This window comes from Ruditapes philippinarum, unplaced genomic scaffold (assembly GCF_026571515.1).
Source record: "Ruditapes philippinarum isolate M1 unplaced genomic scaffold, ASM2657151v2 ctg3598_1_1_1_1, whole genome shotgun sequence".
Classification (NCBI taxonomy): Eukaryota; Metazoa; Mollusca; class Bivalvia; order Venerida; family Veneridae; genus Ruditapes; species Ruditapes philippinarum.
In genome coordinates, this window is record NW_026862647.1 from 256893 (window position 1) to 273950 (window position 17058).

Here is a 17058-nt window from a genome sequence, read left to right on the forward strand (position 1 = left end):
AAACATAGCGTATCATTATCTTTATATATATATATCTTTTTGTATGAAGGACATTCGCATAAATATATCCTACGCTTACCAATATAGTTCTAAAGATATTCTGTTATAATAAATATTGTTTTTTTTTTTAAATCAATATTAAAAAATTGTCATTTGGTAATATAAGCTTGTCAGAAAATGTGAAAATCTCGTCGGACATCCTGAAATAACAAATAATTACATATAAAAAGGAATATATGTGCTGGTCCGAATTTCTGAGATCTTCCTTTCACTTACATTGAAAAATACGAAAGTCACTTATAAATTTTTACTAATAATGCACTAAGCAGACATATATTATAAGAGAAAATGCATAGATATTAAATCATCATAATGATTCTTTTTAAATATACAATTTATTCATTTTTGAAACTATGCGTCTACAAACTGTTATAATATACAGTATTCATATAAATTCAAATTAATGGTATATTTAATATTTTATAAGTCACTTTCGTATTTTAGGCTACCGTTAAGTTTTATACTGGTAATATATTTTTAAACCCCATTTAAAATTATAGATCCCTATCGTATACTAACATTTAAAATACACATATATTTATGTATTTTTGGGCTTTGTTGCATCGGTCATATCACTATACCGGATAAAAGAACGGTCCAGTTGCAACAGGTTTTATCACCACCAGAAAAAAAAGATGGCCGCGTCAACTGGTAAGAGAAAATTTTACGATTTAATTAGTGTTATTTTTAGTTTTTGAAGAAGCGTTTACGATAAAAAATGAGATTAATGTAGTTTAAAGTCCAATTTTTGTTGTCAATTTTCAATTATGATGCACTAAAGAAGTGGAAGCTTACTTGAAGGTGTTGAAATTTTTTTTTTGACAATTTACAGATTTAGTCAGAGAAAATCGGCAAGTGAACTGGATTTTTTTCCAGTCTACATTATACACAGTGATTTACTAAAATTATAGTTACGGAATGAGCCTACTATACACGTACTATATGTATGTATGCATATAGTCTATGATTAATGAGGATCCGTCTGCCAAGGAACAGAGGAAGGCACAAAAAAGCAGCTTTCAAAGTACGGACCACGGACATGTCACCAGTCACCAGGGCTTATTTTCACAGGTTGGGGAAGTAGCCCAGCCGTTATTTTTGTGAAAAAATTACACGGTATCAGGGTTCCCGCTGTCGCTCGCCAATGGCGCCAAATGCGACAATATATTAATTCTGGCGCATAAAATCTTTAATTGGCGAATTTAACTGGCGCCAACGTAAGATAAAAGCATCCGACAACTAGTACACTTAAATGTCATAAGCGGCCGCGTCAATTACATAAGCGGCCCAAATGTAAAAGGTCACGCGCTATTAGTTTGTTTATTTAACTGTATAATCCGGGTACCGTATAATCAATTATGTCATCAATTGTGTGACACTTCGGGAACATGTGAAGATGAAAGTGTCAATGTGTTAAATGGAACAATTTACGTCTTTCATTCTCTGACATGTGTAGTCAACAGGTGTTAGTAGCGAACAGAGAAGTGAAAGATCGTCCGTGATGTTGACAAACATTGAACTTTCGGTAAGTTGACTCGTCAACTGATTAAAAATAATTACAGTTTGAATATTAAATCGGATGACAATTAAAAGAATAATTTCACCAATGATTGATCTAAATTCACTGTATTGCAATGTTAATATTTTCATATCTGAATGTAAAGTGCTGAAGTGTCAATTCACATGCAAACCCTATTAAAATAAACAATATTTTTCATTGTTAAAAATATTTAGTATCTATTTCATTTTTTGTTCTCCTTGATTTTTAGATGAAGTCAATTTATAGTAATGTTGTTTTTTTTTTATTTTGTATCTGTAGATCACCAGATTGTCGGGTAGAGGCTGGGAAAGATCTTGGCTCAGTCCAGCCTGTGAGAAGAACTGCTATACTGGCAAAATGGTTGATAACAGGACCTCCCATGACTAACTTAACATGATGTTTTTGATAACATTTCAGGGCTTTTTTTCACAGATTGGGGAAGCAGCCCAGCCCTTAATTTTGGGGAAAAATTACTTAGTATATTTGCAAAAGGGGACGAAAAAACTTAATGCAAATTCAATTTTTGGGGAAAACTGCATGATTTTAAAGAATTTTTCTTTGGGGAAGCAGCCCTATACCTGTCCCTGCTATAGAAGGAAAAAAAGCCCTGCATTTATGCCGTCATATGTATTTGTTTAAATGGAATTTGAAAACCACATAATAGTATGTCTATATTTTAGAAAATAAACCTGTGCAGCTGTAATAAAATGAAATATAAATATGTGTTTGTAATCATAATGATATATAACTGCTAGCATATCTTAGCGAAGATAGGCATGTCTCCCTTGCAGAATTATTGGCTCCAACTTTGGAGCCATTGGCTCCAACTTTTTCTGATTGGCGAATTTGGTGGCGCAAACTAATTTTGACCCAGAGGGAACCCTGGGTATACAAACAAAAGGGGAAGAAAAAACTTATGAAAATTTAATTTTCGGGAAAACTGCATGATTTTAAAGATTTTTCTTTGGGGAAGTAGCCCTATACCGGCCCCAGCTATAAACAGGGCCTTTCACCCTTCTTTGCTGTAGCCGGTATTCGGCTTCTTCCCCAAGCCAACATACTACCTTTTTTCCCCAAAAAACAGTCTAAAATTCCCCTACTTGCGAAGATTTTCCCTTCCAGATCAAAGAAAAAAACTTGTAAACAAACTTTCTTGCATAAAAAAAGATCATTGTTTTTGTCCAATGAAAGCTAATTATTCAATTACCCGCTAGAGGGATACCTTGATTCAATACAATTGATGTTTACTCACAGCCTCGGGCTGAAAGCAACATGGGAAAACCCCGCTGCACACGTGATTTTTTTACGACAATACAGCGACCGATTTACGATGTCGCAAATGTAAACAATGTCACAGAACCAGACGATTGAGTGACATTTGTAATTGTTTATGAAAAATTGGACAAATTGTTGACCTTCCTGTAAGTCCAAGAGAATCCAATACATGTATCCACTCGCAAGTTCATGTGTCCGAGTAGCACAACATGCCCAAGTGTGGGAAAAAGCGAGTCTAGCACAACAGTTCCAGTAATAGTGATACGGTGGGAACTGATAATAATGTTCCCTCTGAATCAAATCAAGAACCCTCACATGTCCTACGTAAATTTTCTATAATTAGGAAAGATGAGTCAATGTATTCTTGGGCAAATATAAAGTGGCAATAAATTGATCTGTAAAAAAATCCCTTTAATAATTACTTATGTTGGGCAGAAAGCTCCTGAAATAAGTGTGTTTTGAGGAAAATATGCAAATATATTATGATATTTCCCCCAAATGTGTGATTTAAATAAGTCTTTATTTATAGTAATAATGGTTAAACTGCCAGTGGAAAATATGATTTTTTTCCCCAAAAGTATGAAAACCGCGCATTTTTTCCCCACAAAAAGGGCTAGGGCGCCTTCCCCAAAACTAGTGAAAAGGCCCTGATAAAAGAAAAAAAAGCCCTGCAGTCTTGCCTTTACAGGTTTAATTTTGAGGCACAAAGTGGTGATAATTTATGTCCATGCAATTTCCATAGAGTATTAGCCAAAGATATCAATTTTGAGCCAAAAGAAGGTCACTTTACGATTGTCAACAAGAACCTAAATGTACAGTAACCTGAGACAATAATGAAAGGAAGTAGCCCTTATTAGGGCTGTTGGTGCCAAGCAAAAGACCTGGCCTCCGTTTCATGGAGAGTCCTAAGTTAATCCTAAATCCTAGGACTTATGACCAACTTTAGGAGAAAAAGTTTTTGCATTTAAGGCGGCCCCATTTAAGACAGTTTCAAGTAACTGTCCTATCTTTTGTCTTAAACTTAAGACTCATGACCAATTAGCTCTCCTGAAAAAAGTTACAAAATACAATGGCACGCGCATAATCCCGGATTGGATTTACTATGAAATTAATTATAGCAAGTGTAAAAAGTAATGTATTGTCCTCTTATCATGTTGAGTGAAAATATATACCATATTTCAAGAAAAACGATAAAATAACCGTTTTATTTAATTTCATACAAGTAAAAAATGGTTACGAACCCCCTTGCTTGTTAAGCAACTGCAATTGTACAGCGCGCTGTAATATTATTATTTATAGATGCGTCTTGTTTTGCACGCGATATTTGGCGCTACATTATGATGTCACGTAAACAACTCTTTAAACGTCTGTACAGCGTTAATGACTGAATTAAAGATATTGGTGATAAGATTTATTTTCTTAGTTAGACCATTATCTATTATTCTAGATAGTTTTCAAAACAAAATTCAACAAAAAGTTGTTTGATTTTGGAGTGGTTTTGACTTAGGACAATCTTATGATACCTTTAAAACACTCCTAGACTTAGGACTGTTTTTGGTCATAAGTATAGGAGTCATAAGTTAGGACCTTTTTAACCTTTTACCCCATGAGCATATTGCGAAAAATGGCCGTTTTCATTGAAAAGCCTCCTGTAACAAGTTCAAACTGCTATGAAACTATGAAAAAATGCTTCAATACTGATGAAACTTGGCACAAATGTTGACTACACCATAGCCTCTGTAACAGCCTGCTCAATCGTAAATTTCCTGTTACCATGGCAACAGGGGGACGCCTCAAAATTGCCAAAAATCACTATTTTGCATTGTTTTTTTCCATCAAAACTGATTTCAAAGTGCTGCAACTTCTCAATGAATTGAGATAGAGTAAAAGGCTTTTCAGCATCGGTTACTAGTTACGCTAAGATCGACCTGAGGCCATTTTTAGCCTGTCACATGTCCAAAATTTTCTTGGAGATTTTCTCGACTCCTCCCCCCTTCAAACCCCCCAAACAGTAGGGGGCACATCCCCATTCTGGCAACCCCCTGATGTAACATTTGGATGGGGGATGGCGCCGAAAAAGTGGTCACTTTTTTTAACAACATTTCTCAAACGAAAACCAGTGTTTGGGGCCTAAATAGGGCATTTTTTCACTGTTTGAGGCCTCAAGGGGGGGGGGGGGCAAAAAGCCGTCGAAACACGCTTATATGAGGGAAAAGGTTAAGACTTTCTTTGAAACGCAAAATTGTCACAATTTTTATCTTAAGACAAACTTAAGACTTAGGACTCTCCATGAAACGCAGCCCTGTCTTACAAGCTGTCTATCTGTGCTAGGGGCTTAAACACCTTAGCACACCATCCTCATAGTCTCTGCCTACATCGTAGGACCACTCCCCTTGGCATTAGTCAGGATATTGGCGGCTGGCGGGCAGTTAAAGTTCTAGACTTTGCTTATTTTTTGCCATCCCAAGTTCTTCAAATCTTCTGCCAATGACCTGTGCCCTCTCAGCAATGTGCACACTCTGTGGGGAAGTGAGAAGACATCATGTACTACTGTCTAGACACAAGATTGAAACAAGGTTAACGCAGACTTATTGACCTGTCAGTAGACCTACATACATGTACATACTTACTTCTTGAATTCAGGTTTAAAGCAAGACTTTGCATCAGATTTTAAGAAGATACATTAGTTTAAAATGATAACAGCTGAATTAAGCATCTGGGATAGTGAGACTAGAAATAAAGACTAGGTGAAGGTTAGTTCTGGCTCCCAAAACTTTATAAGCCGCTTTTTAAAAAATATTACTTTCATCTGATGCAGCATTGAAGATATGAATTAGATCTGTTATGAAACCAGAATAAGACATGTTTGTAAAACCTTATTTTAATTTTCAAATATCCTTTACCATAAATAGTTCTTGTGCATTATCAGATAAAACAATCATTTTAACATCGTTCTAGACATGATTTCAATACTCATATGTAAGGAGTGGAGAAATAAGGTTAAAAGGGTACATGGAGAACCTTCAGTGACAACATTACACATTAAGAGAATCCCCTTGTAGATAATGTACAGTAAGCTGAAAATGTACAGCATTAAAAAGTGGCATGTGGTTATGGAGATAAAAACAGAGTGTCAACTTTGTACTTGGCTACAGCTGCCTAGAACTGGTTTAGGGTCAACATGAGTAAACAAAAGATTTTTACAAATCTTCCTATTAACTTAAGGCTAATAAGGAAATAAGCATAAAATAATATAAACCAATTAAATTTTTCATTTACAAAATCAGAAATTCTAATAACCAAACTACACCAAGAATGACCAAACTCAATGATTTAGATGAAGCTTTTCCACTTGCTATGCTAAGAATAACAGTCTAATCGTCCCAAGACAGATTGACCTCATGTCAAATTGGCCCAATTTTTTGAATGAATAAATATTTTACTTTTCCCCAAATGGAATTGTGATAAAATTTTTATATCTGATAATTATTTAATCCCCCCACCCCCTCCTCAAAGCAGTCAATGAATTTAAGATTTTTAATTTACTAGCCCAAATTCCAGTTTTGAATTTATTTTACTATATATATAACTAAATTTTCTTAAAATTTTCACTGGCCCGAACTAATTTTCACTGGCCATGGGCCTCTGGGCCAGTGCTAAATTCGATGACAGGCAAAGTTGTTTTTTTCTGTTAAACATACAAATTTGAGTATACAATACTCCTTTACATATACATTTACACATTATGCACATCATTAATCAGGTTGTGCTTATTTGTTTTGCAGACATGTCGTTTTGGATAAAGTTTTTCAAGGAAGCTGGTATACCCGCTGGCGATGCTGCTAACTACGCAGTGACATTCACAGATAATAGGATTACACGAGCTATGCTGTTAGATCTCACTAAAGAATATCTCAATGATATGGGCATATCTATACTGGGTGATGTCATTGCTATATTGAAATATGCCAAAACTGCTCACAGTCAGGTAAGCTGGCATTAATGTCAATGTTTGAAATTTGAAAGATGATGACAATATGTTAAATAGATAAATTATGATCTTCAAATTGTTTAGTATTCATACTGAAAACATTAACTTTATTTATATCATTATTTGAAGATATAACTGGACATCTAAAGTATTTTTACTTTCAACCAACTGGAAAGTGCAAAGTCTTAAAATATTTTACTCAACACAATCAATTTTTAATACAGTTTATCTTTAACATTAAAAACTGGATATGTGATTCTGAGCAATTTTTTATATTGAAGAAATTCGATAGATTGTTTGTTATTATAGTATAAATAGTATGACGCATGAATCAAAGATAGCTTTATTATTTAGCTATACTTTAGGTGTTGTCTCACAATGTTTATGTATTTTAGGATGCGAGAGACAGGGCATTAAGAGATACTACCATAGCTGAGGTTATTACTCCAAAAAGGTCAACTCGTAAGTACCGTAATGTGTAACTGTTTTTATTTTGACATTCCGTTTTACAATTCCATTTCATTTTTGGTATATGATAGAAACCTATTGTCAGAAAAAAATGTCACTTTCTTACATTGTACTTTTATAACAAAAAAGATTTGTTTGTAAAATAAAAAGTTTCAAATATTTTGAACTTGTAAAAAAAAAAAACACAAAAAAACATGATTTTTTCTTTTTGGCTTTAAATGTATTTAAACATGAAGACTTTAGTGACACCAATTGAGGCATTAGATGTTGTTAGAAGACATGTTCAGGCAAACCTTAATTTTTGTCATTTACACAGATTAAACAGAAGTTGTATATTGAAGGTTACATTATTATAATATTAACAGTTGCAAATTTTTGTGAACAAGTTTATAAATAACTGATTTTGAAATGTCATGTGCTGCACAATTGTGTATTATTTAAAATGATCAATAAACAGCATAACATGTTACTGAACATTATGTTTTTTAAAGGTGCAGTACATGTATATTTACTAAAGAGGTATTCTTCATGTGATTACTTTTGCACTAAATTTTGCGTTACAAAATGACTTGCATAAGTACTCTGCACAACTTCTCGCTTGCTTATTTACTTGAATTTATTTGAAGTAATTATTACAATACAAATAATAACTTACATGTGAACATTTCTATATTTTAGCTGCCAGTCGTACAATAGGGCATTATTTAGGAAGTGCAGATAGAAGTGCCTCTCCATCCCTCACTCCATCTCCTAAAATCTCACGAGAACTCTCAGCCAGACTTGGATCACCTACCTCAGGTAATTTTCTTCCATTAAAAAAAATCATAGCAATAATAGTCATTTAATTAAAGAAAATTGCTAATGTATAGGTTATTGGTTGATAATTATATACATGTATACCAATCCCATACTTAAGGATATTTTTTTGCATTGGCATATATTTGAAATTGTTGTCATAGCACAAGATGTAGTGGTTTCATTTTAAAGCTTGTTATTTTCACCATTTTGCTACAGTGGTGAAAACAAGACCAGTAATTTCATAAAAAGTAATGTTTGGCAGAGGCTACATACACTTTTTAGTTAACATGTAATGTCATGATTTTTTAAGAAGTTTTTAGTTTTTAGCATTGTAAATTTTTATACAAAGATTGATATATGCACTGATGAATTTACCTTCATGTTTATGTAAAAACAAAGTTTCATTGTTATTTATCAAGAAAACCAAACTGCAAAACTTATTTTTGATTGTACAATGATGCTATTATCTACATTTATGCAGTCAGTTTTTTTTTTAGCACATCTGTCACAAAGTGACATGGTGAGGTTTTGTGATCGCTTTTCGTCATCCGTAAACTTTCACTTTAAACGACATCTCCTCATAAACCGCTAAGCCAATTTCATCCAAATATCACAGGAATGTTCCTTTGGTAGACAACTTTAAAATTGTTCAAAGAATTTAATTCCAAGCAGAACTCTGTTTGCAATGGCAATCGAAAGAAAAAACTTAAAATATCTTCTTTTAGAAAACCGTATGAGCTAGAGCTTAAATATTTGGCATGAAACATCATCTAGTCAGTGTCTACCAAGTTTGTTCAAATAAATGCCCTGGGGTCCAAATTTGCCCCGTCTGGGGGGTCATTTATTTCCTTTTATGTATATAGTAAAAACTTCATTTAAAAAACCCAAATAGCTAGACTTTAGCTATTAAGCATGACACATCTTCTAGTGGGTGTCTACCAAGTTTGTTCAAATAAAAGCCCTGGGGTCAAAATTGGCGTCGTCCCAGGGGTGTCATTGTTTTTCCCTTTATGTATATAGTAAAAACTTAAAAAATCTTCTTTTAAAAGACCTTTAGAGCTAGAGCTAAGATATTTAGCTTGAAACGTCTTCTTATGTGTGTGTACCATTTTTGTTCAAATAAGGGCCTTGGGGTTAAAATTGGCCCTGCCATGAGGATCATTGATTTTCCTTATATGTATAAAGTTAAAAACTTAAAAAATCTTCTGTTAAAAAACCCAAAGAGCTAGAGTTTAGATATTAAGCATGAATTATCTTCTAGTGAGTGTCTACCAAGTTTGTTCAAATAAAAGCCCTGGGGACAAAATTGGCCCCGCCCAGAGGGGGGGGGGGGTAATTGTTTTTCCCTATATGTGTATAGTAAAAACTTAAAAAATCTTAGAGCTAGAGCTAAGATATTTATCTTGAAACATCTTCAAATGGGTGTCTACGAAGTTTGATCAAATAAAAGCCCCTGGGTTAAAATTGACCCTGCCCCGGGGGGCTTATATACAGGTGAGCTATTTCAGGGCCATCATGGCCCTAATGGTTACAAATAACTTTTTATTACATTTATAATAAGAAAACCTCCTTACCTTAGATAAAACTTTATATTATTACATTATACTAAATTCTGATATTTGTATAAAACAGAATCCCTGCCAGCACCCTCAACAATAAAAATCACAACTCGAAATATTCCTAAGGAGGTAGTGCCTGTACCGAAGAAGAACCGTCGTGTGTTCCCAGAAGATGAAGGTCATTATACTATAAATCTACCTCAAGGCACTGCCACTAAAACAAAGAAAATACTGGCACAACAGAGACAGCAAGCTGAGTTACAAAGAATAAGGGCAGAGGAAGGTTTGTCTCTTATTCTTTTTGTAAATGTGACAAGGTTTTACTCTTATTGTTTATGTGACAAGGTTTAACACTTATTCTTGTAAATACACTTATTCTGCTTGTTAATATGACATGGTTTCAAAGTGTGATAAGGTTACACATTTATTCTTCTCGTTAATGTAAAAAATTTATGCATAAAGACAAATCACTAGTGATATCTATACCATTACAAATTTGTTACAGAAAAAAAGAGGGTCAGCAGTAAACAGAATTCAGTGTTTGCACGTCTTGGTAAGGAGAAACCCCAAGCTGTAGCCACGCCATCATCATCTCAGCCAACAGTGACAGTAACAGGGCTGGGTAACATCAATATACAAAACTCTGCTGCCCAGGTAAAATTTGTGAATCTCTACATTTAATAGTCTTTACAGTTACCTTGCGTTTATCGTACTTTACATTTTATATCTATGAAGATCACCTAAGCTTCAATGTGCTGAATTAACTTTATTGTACTGTTCTTGTTAAGGAAGTACCTTATGATATTTCTCTTAGACTTTTAAAAAAACAACAAAACATGTCAATAGACATATGCTTTTAATACATTGTTTATGAACATACTTGTATATTTGACTGTAGCAATCAATATTTGCTCGTCTTGGTGGGAAGACAACTGTAAAAAGAGCAGCAACATCAACAGTGACATTTGATGATGATGAAGACGAGGATGCTGATCCTATACCTCTAGAATATGCTGGTGTTCTTAAAGAGTCTCCGTCCAAAAAGGCCAAGCTTGAAGTAGCTAAAAAGCTCAAAAAGACTGCAAGTAAAACATTAGGTAATTATTGCTGAATTGTCAGGAATGAGAAGGGTGTAGCCAACTATGTGAAATTTAAAGTAAACAAAAAATAATACTCACTGTTGTTATGAAGGTTTATTTAACTCTTATTGTTTATTTGTTTACATGGTATTACAAATGTATGTTTTGTACACCTGCTTAGCTCAATAGGGAGAGCATCTGGTTTGTAATTAGGGGGTTGCTGGTTTGATCCTTGGGTGAGATTCTGCTGATTAAAGAACTATGTGAGATTAGTAATTGGTCACTTACTGAGAAATTGGTACATGTGATTATTTGTTAATTATCTAATAAAAGAGGGTTAGATGCAACAACAGCCAAGATATGACCAAAAATGTCATTTATAGAAAGAAACAACCAATTTAATCTATTTCGAAAGTAAAACAGATGCTCTGTTTAGTATTGGTTTAAGAATGTTTATGATATTTTATTTCATAGAATGAAGATTTTTTAGTTTTCATTTCTGTTATAATAAAGCATAAATTTTAAAGATTTGTTATTTTAGCTAAAGCCAAAGTTGCTCAACCAGAAACAGCTGGTGTGCTTGCCAGTAGTGTAAATCAGTCAAGTGGCAGTATCAAGTCTCGACTCGGACCTAAGGTTGCCGAGGCATCAAGTACAACTCAAAGTCCTGCACCCTCTGTAGTCAAAAAATCACTGAAAAGTAAGTAAAACATGTACTTAAAGGCACTGAACTGAGTATTTTGGCATAAGGGGACTAGAATAACTTTCAAGATAAATGATCCATTTGGTGTAGATCTAGACCAGTAAATTGCGAAAAATATCAGATCATACTCTCACTCATTTTCCAGATAATTTTTCAAATTGTGAAAAATGACCGGAAATTGAAAAGGGCTGAGAATTGCACAAAATTATTTCTGTGTACATGTATATTATTTATCATTTGCATCTTTCTGTTTTAAGTGCCCCAGCTGATCTTTGTAAGAAATTCAAATAATATGTTTAAAGCTTTTGGACCTTAGTGGGTGTTATAAGTATTATTATGTACTGGTATTTAATTCCTGGCCTCAAGTTTTGTAAACTGTTTTTCTTAGTTTTGCATATCAGGATATACATTGGTCATTATTCATTCTGTGTCCCTTTCTGACCATTCAGATACCCAAAATCTTAGCTTGAGCCTACGACCCTGATATTTAAGTCTGACAAAATTTAAAACTTAAAAGTCAAAGCTGATTAAATATTTGATGGTCACTGGTGAACAGATTAATACTATCTGATTTGAATCTGTTATGGAATTCTTAGTTGGGAATGACTTTATATATATATAACAGATACATTTATATATATTTGTAGTAGAAATTGATAGAATATTATTGACAGTCTAATGATATTGTATTACTATGAGTTAACATTAAATTTAATCCTAAAATGTGTCCATTGTGTTTATATAGGCTAGAATGCAGCAAATCATCATATGTTAGTTATCATAAAGTGTATCTTTTTATGCCACCGCAGCATCTGCGATGCGGTGGCATATAGCGATTCACCTGTGTGTGTGTGTTTGTTTGTGTGTGTGTGTGTGTGTGTGTGTGTTATATAGATTATATAGTGAACTTAAAAAATCTTCTTGTGAAAAACCACTTGTCCAATTTCAACCAAACTTGGCAGGATTGATCCTTGGGTGAAGGGCTTCCAAAGTTGTTCAAAGAATTTCATTCCATGCAGAAATCTGGTTGCCATGGCAACCAAAAGGAATTATAAGAATAAATTAAAAAAATCTTCTTGTAAAGACCCAAAAGGCCTAGAGCTTAGATATTTTGCATAAGGCATTGTCTGGTAGACCTCTACCAAGATTGTTCAAATTATAACCCTGGGGTCAAAATCAGCCCCGCCCCGGGGGTCATTGATTTTTACTATATGTACATATAGTAAAAACTTAAAATAACTTCTTGTAAAGACCAAAAAGGCCTAAAGCTTAGATATTTTGCATAAGGCATTGTCTGATAGACCATTACCAAGATTGTTCAAATTATAGCCCTGGGGTCAAAATCGGCCCCGCCCCGGGGGTCATTGATTTTCACTATATGTACATATAGTAAAAACTTTTTATCTTCTTGTAAAGACCCAAAAGGCCTAGAGCTTAGATATTTTGCATAAGGCATTGTCTGGTAGACCTCTATTCAGATTGTTCAAATTATAGCCCTGGGGTCAAAATCGGCCCTGCCCCGGGGGTCATTGGTTTTCCTTATATGTATATAGTAAAAACTTAATAGTAAAAAAATTTCTTCTAGCAATTGACAAATGCTAGAGGTTAGATATTTTGCATGAAACATTGTGAAGTGAACTTCAATCAAGATTGTTCAAATTATAGCCCTGGGATCAAAATTGCCCCTGCCCTGGGGGTCATTGATTTTCAATATATACATACATGTATAGTAGAAAATCAAAAAATCTTATGTCTGAAGGTACAAGGCTTAGAGCTTGAATATTTGTTAAATGATATCATCTATAGGTACTCTACCAAAGTTGTTCAAATTTTGCCTCTTGTGTCAAAATTAGCCCCGCCCTGTGGGCCATAGGTTTTCCTTATATGTATATAGTAAAAACTTAAAAAATCATCTTCTCTAAATTTACAAAGGCTAGAGTTAAGATATTTTGCATGAAACATTATGTAGTGAACCTCTAGCAAGATTGTACACATTGTCAAAATTGGCCCCACCCCCAGGAGTCATTGATTTTCACTATGTACATATATTAAAAAAAATAAAAAATATTTTTGTCTGAAGGTACAAGGCATAGAGCTTTGATGTTTGCTATATAATATCATCTATGGGTTCTCTACTAAAGTTGTTTTAATTATGCCCCTAGTGTTAAAATTGGCCCTGCCCAGGGGCAGTGATTCTCATTATGTTCACATAGTAAAAACAGAAAATAAAACAAATCTTTTCTGAATGGGAGAAAGCTACAGCTTAGATATTTGACTTGAAATGTTGTTTGGTGGACCTGTATCAAGATTGTTTTGAATTAAACCCTTGGGTCCAAAATTTTGCCTTGCCCAAGGGGACAGTGACCTACTTTCTTGTCCTTTGATGAACAGCAATGAAATTTTGACCATGTGCACAGTTTTAGTTGTAAAATTGAACTTTGATATCAGGTGACCTAGATTTTGATGATGTTACCTACTTTCTTGTCCTTTTATGTACAGCTATAAAATTTGAACCATGTGTACAGATTAAGATGTTAAGTGAACTTTGATTTCAGCTGACCTAGATTTTGACAAAGTGTCTTACTGTGTTGTCCTTTGATGTAGTCATGCAATTTAGGCTGTGTGAAATATGACCATCAAATTCACTAGACTCAAGTGCATTGATATATTCCTACTCTGATCTTTTATTGAGTTAACAACAGATTTAACCACTAATCTGATAATAAGAATTAGATAGGTCAGGGATCTATGCATTATGACAATCTTCAAAATTGTATATAGAAACAAAAAAAATCTGTTCCTACACTACTATTTAGTGTTGTATTAATGCGGTGGCATAGCATTTTTCTCAAATGCAATCTTGTTTGTGTGTAAATATTGTAATATCTGCTATTTTTAGGTACTCAAGGAAGAGTGGGAAACAAGGGTCTTGATTCTATTACAATAACTGTGGATACTACATCAAAGGTCAAGGCTGGTTCAGGGTCAACCAGTGCATCAGGTGTGTTCTCCAGGCTGGGCAAGCCTATATCATGAGAGACAGCAATGCTGGCCAGTATTGAACTCCAGGTGTCTGGAGATTGGGTTATAATGGTTGTACCTATATATATGATTGTAGCAATGATGTAATGTAACCGTGGCAATATTCAACCTTGCTTACTGGTACCTAGCTTTAAAGTTGATGAAAGTCTTTGTAGTGCAATGCACTTTGGTTTTGAGCATGAAATGCACACTGGTCCCTCCATTATGGATATACTGGAGTGAGTAAATTGTGGTTTGTGATAAGGAATATTTCCTGATATAAAGTTTAGAATTGTCTGAGCTGTCTGTTAGCCTCACCCAATTTATTTTGACTGACAATGAATGATATGGGGCATAGAATTTAATTTCTATTTTTGCCTGACGTTATTACTTCAGTTAACAAATATATTTAGGAGGTTTTGTCTGTATTCCATTTCGTACATGTAATTGTTAAGTACATGTAAAATGATGGGAGTTATTTGACTGGCAATACTGTTGTTACAGAGGCAAAATTACTGTGATATTGTATTATATTGTATAAACATGTGTATACCAGGAAAAATTTCAGATTTTATATCTGTTTTAAGATAAAAATTTACTGAATCTCTTTCTATTTGTGTTCATAATTATATTTATAATTTACTTGGCAAGAAATGCTAACATGTCTGGGTATTTTTGGCTGATTAAATAAATGTTATGAGAGTGGTATCAATAAGAAAACTAAGGCAAACAATAAGGCGTTGGTGATTTATATTAAGCTTAAACAACTGACAGCTTGGGCCAGGGTCAAGATAGTTTTGTTAGATAGAATTAGGCCAAAGGCAGGAATGCTGTACTTATAAAAAAATACTACAGTGTTTCAATTTGGGACGGGACAACTAAATAAAAAGATATACTTTATTGAAAGTTATGATAATTTTATATAGGTAAATCTTTGAGACAACGAAGTTGTTACATTAACAGAAAAGTTGAAATAGAAGCACATATCAAATCAAGCTAAATATTTTTAAGAAAATCAATTTTTGAATGGTACAGATACTGAAAATCTGTATTCATTTTTCTTTAGCATTTGACGATAGAATTTTGTTATTATGCTGCTCATAATTATATTCTGTATACATGTCATACATGAAAACAACAGTGAAATAAATACAGTTTGTGAAAATCATTGGATGTATCATATGAAATGTGTCTACTTTTCAAATTTGATGTGCTACCCTAAATTTTGATAGATTCTATATACCTAATTGATTTGTCATTGTAAATAATGAACAAAAAGATCTTGCATTCATGAAATTGCTTAATCATTTTATTTATTTTAAGAATTTTTTCTAAAAATTCTTGTGAGTGTATTTTTTATTTCATGATATCTATGACATATTCTACTTTGTAAAGAAGTCCATGCTTTCTTGAAATAACTTTTCATTTTATTTTAGGGTTGATCAATATATACTTTTATTTTTGTAGGGCATTTGTTAGCTGAAGATAGAAATATACTAAATTATTTTAGCAATACAATACCTGAAACAAATTTCTCTGTCTTTTATTTATTATTTCATTGATATCAGATGGATTGCCGAGAGTGTATTGTTTGACCATATGTCAGTATTTGTTTGCGAGCTGTATCATTTGATACATAAGGTTCATATTGGTATATCTTATACACACATGCACACACCTGTTTTGGCAGCTGGGTGTAACCTTCTTCAATAAACCTGCAATGTTGTGGTAGGACTTTGTGTTGGTGTTACATAAAATCCAATCACTGATCTTCCTTACGAAAGGTTGATTATCAGATTTTTAATATGTGCAAAAAGGTTTGAAAACAAAGAATAGTTCCGGTTACAGTTTTCAAGGTATAGTGACACAAGACAGTCTTGACTTTATCACTTAAAAATCAGCTCTTCATTTTTCCACCGGTACTTTTACCATACCTAGATCAAGGTACATGTTATGGAGTGTCAGTCAGGATATGATATTAATCAGACTGGTCTTGACTCGAGAAAGGACTGTTACAATGTTGGAAAAAATAGTCTTGAACATGTACATGTTTGCATGATCATAAACAATAGTTCATGTTGTACAGTTTATAGAATTTAAACATCTATATTACAGAAAAATAACATAGCTCAGAGTTTCTAGTTGGTTTCACATGTTACTGGAGAACATAAAAGACTTATTTAACTAATCAAAAGCTCTCGTCGGTTTAATGATGATCAAGATTATAAAATTTTCTCAGAAACTAACCTTTTCACTTCAAACTATGTATACATATTTTTTGTCCTGATAGGACACATTTCAAAAGAACAGATAATTCAAACTAGAAATGTGTCATCATGCCACGGATGCCCCCGCATGCAGCCAAAATTTCAGATGTTATAATATTTAGTTCCAAATTTGTTTGCACAAATTATTTTTTTCATTTTAAGTTCAAAGCCCTTAAAACTTTCCAATGTTAACACAAACCATTTCCATACAATGTTCAAGGCACTGAAATTATTCAGTCTTAACCTTTTGAAAATAGCATATTTCATATTTGTAGCCAAAATAATAGCTACATACAT

The 17058-nt window shown here is 33.5% G+C and overlaps 1 protein-coding gene across 1 annotated transcript; it reads left to right on the top strand.

Moving 5' to 3' along the window:
- The first annotated feature begins 565 nt into the window (after positions 1–565).
- On the top strand, positions 566–16025 carry LOC132719708 (uncharacterized protein C19orf47-like). The gene is made up of 9 exons (XM_060703547.1): positions 566–711; positions 6661–6863; positions 7262–7328; positions 8013–8132; positions 9765–9974; positions 10197–10345; positions 10590–10788; positions 11312–11470; positions 14373–16025. The coding sequence occupies exons 1-9, from the start codon at positions 696–698 to the stop codon at positions 14507–14509; spliced, it is 1260 nt and encodes a 419-aa protein (XP_060559530.1). The 5' UTR covers positions 566–695; the 3' UTR covers positions 14510–16025.
- The last annotated feature ends 1033 nt before the right edge of the window (positions 16026–17058 follow it).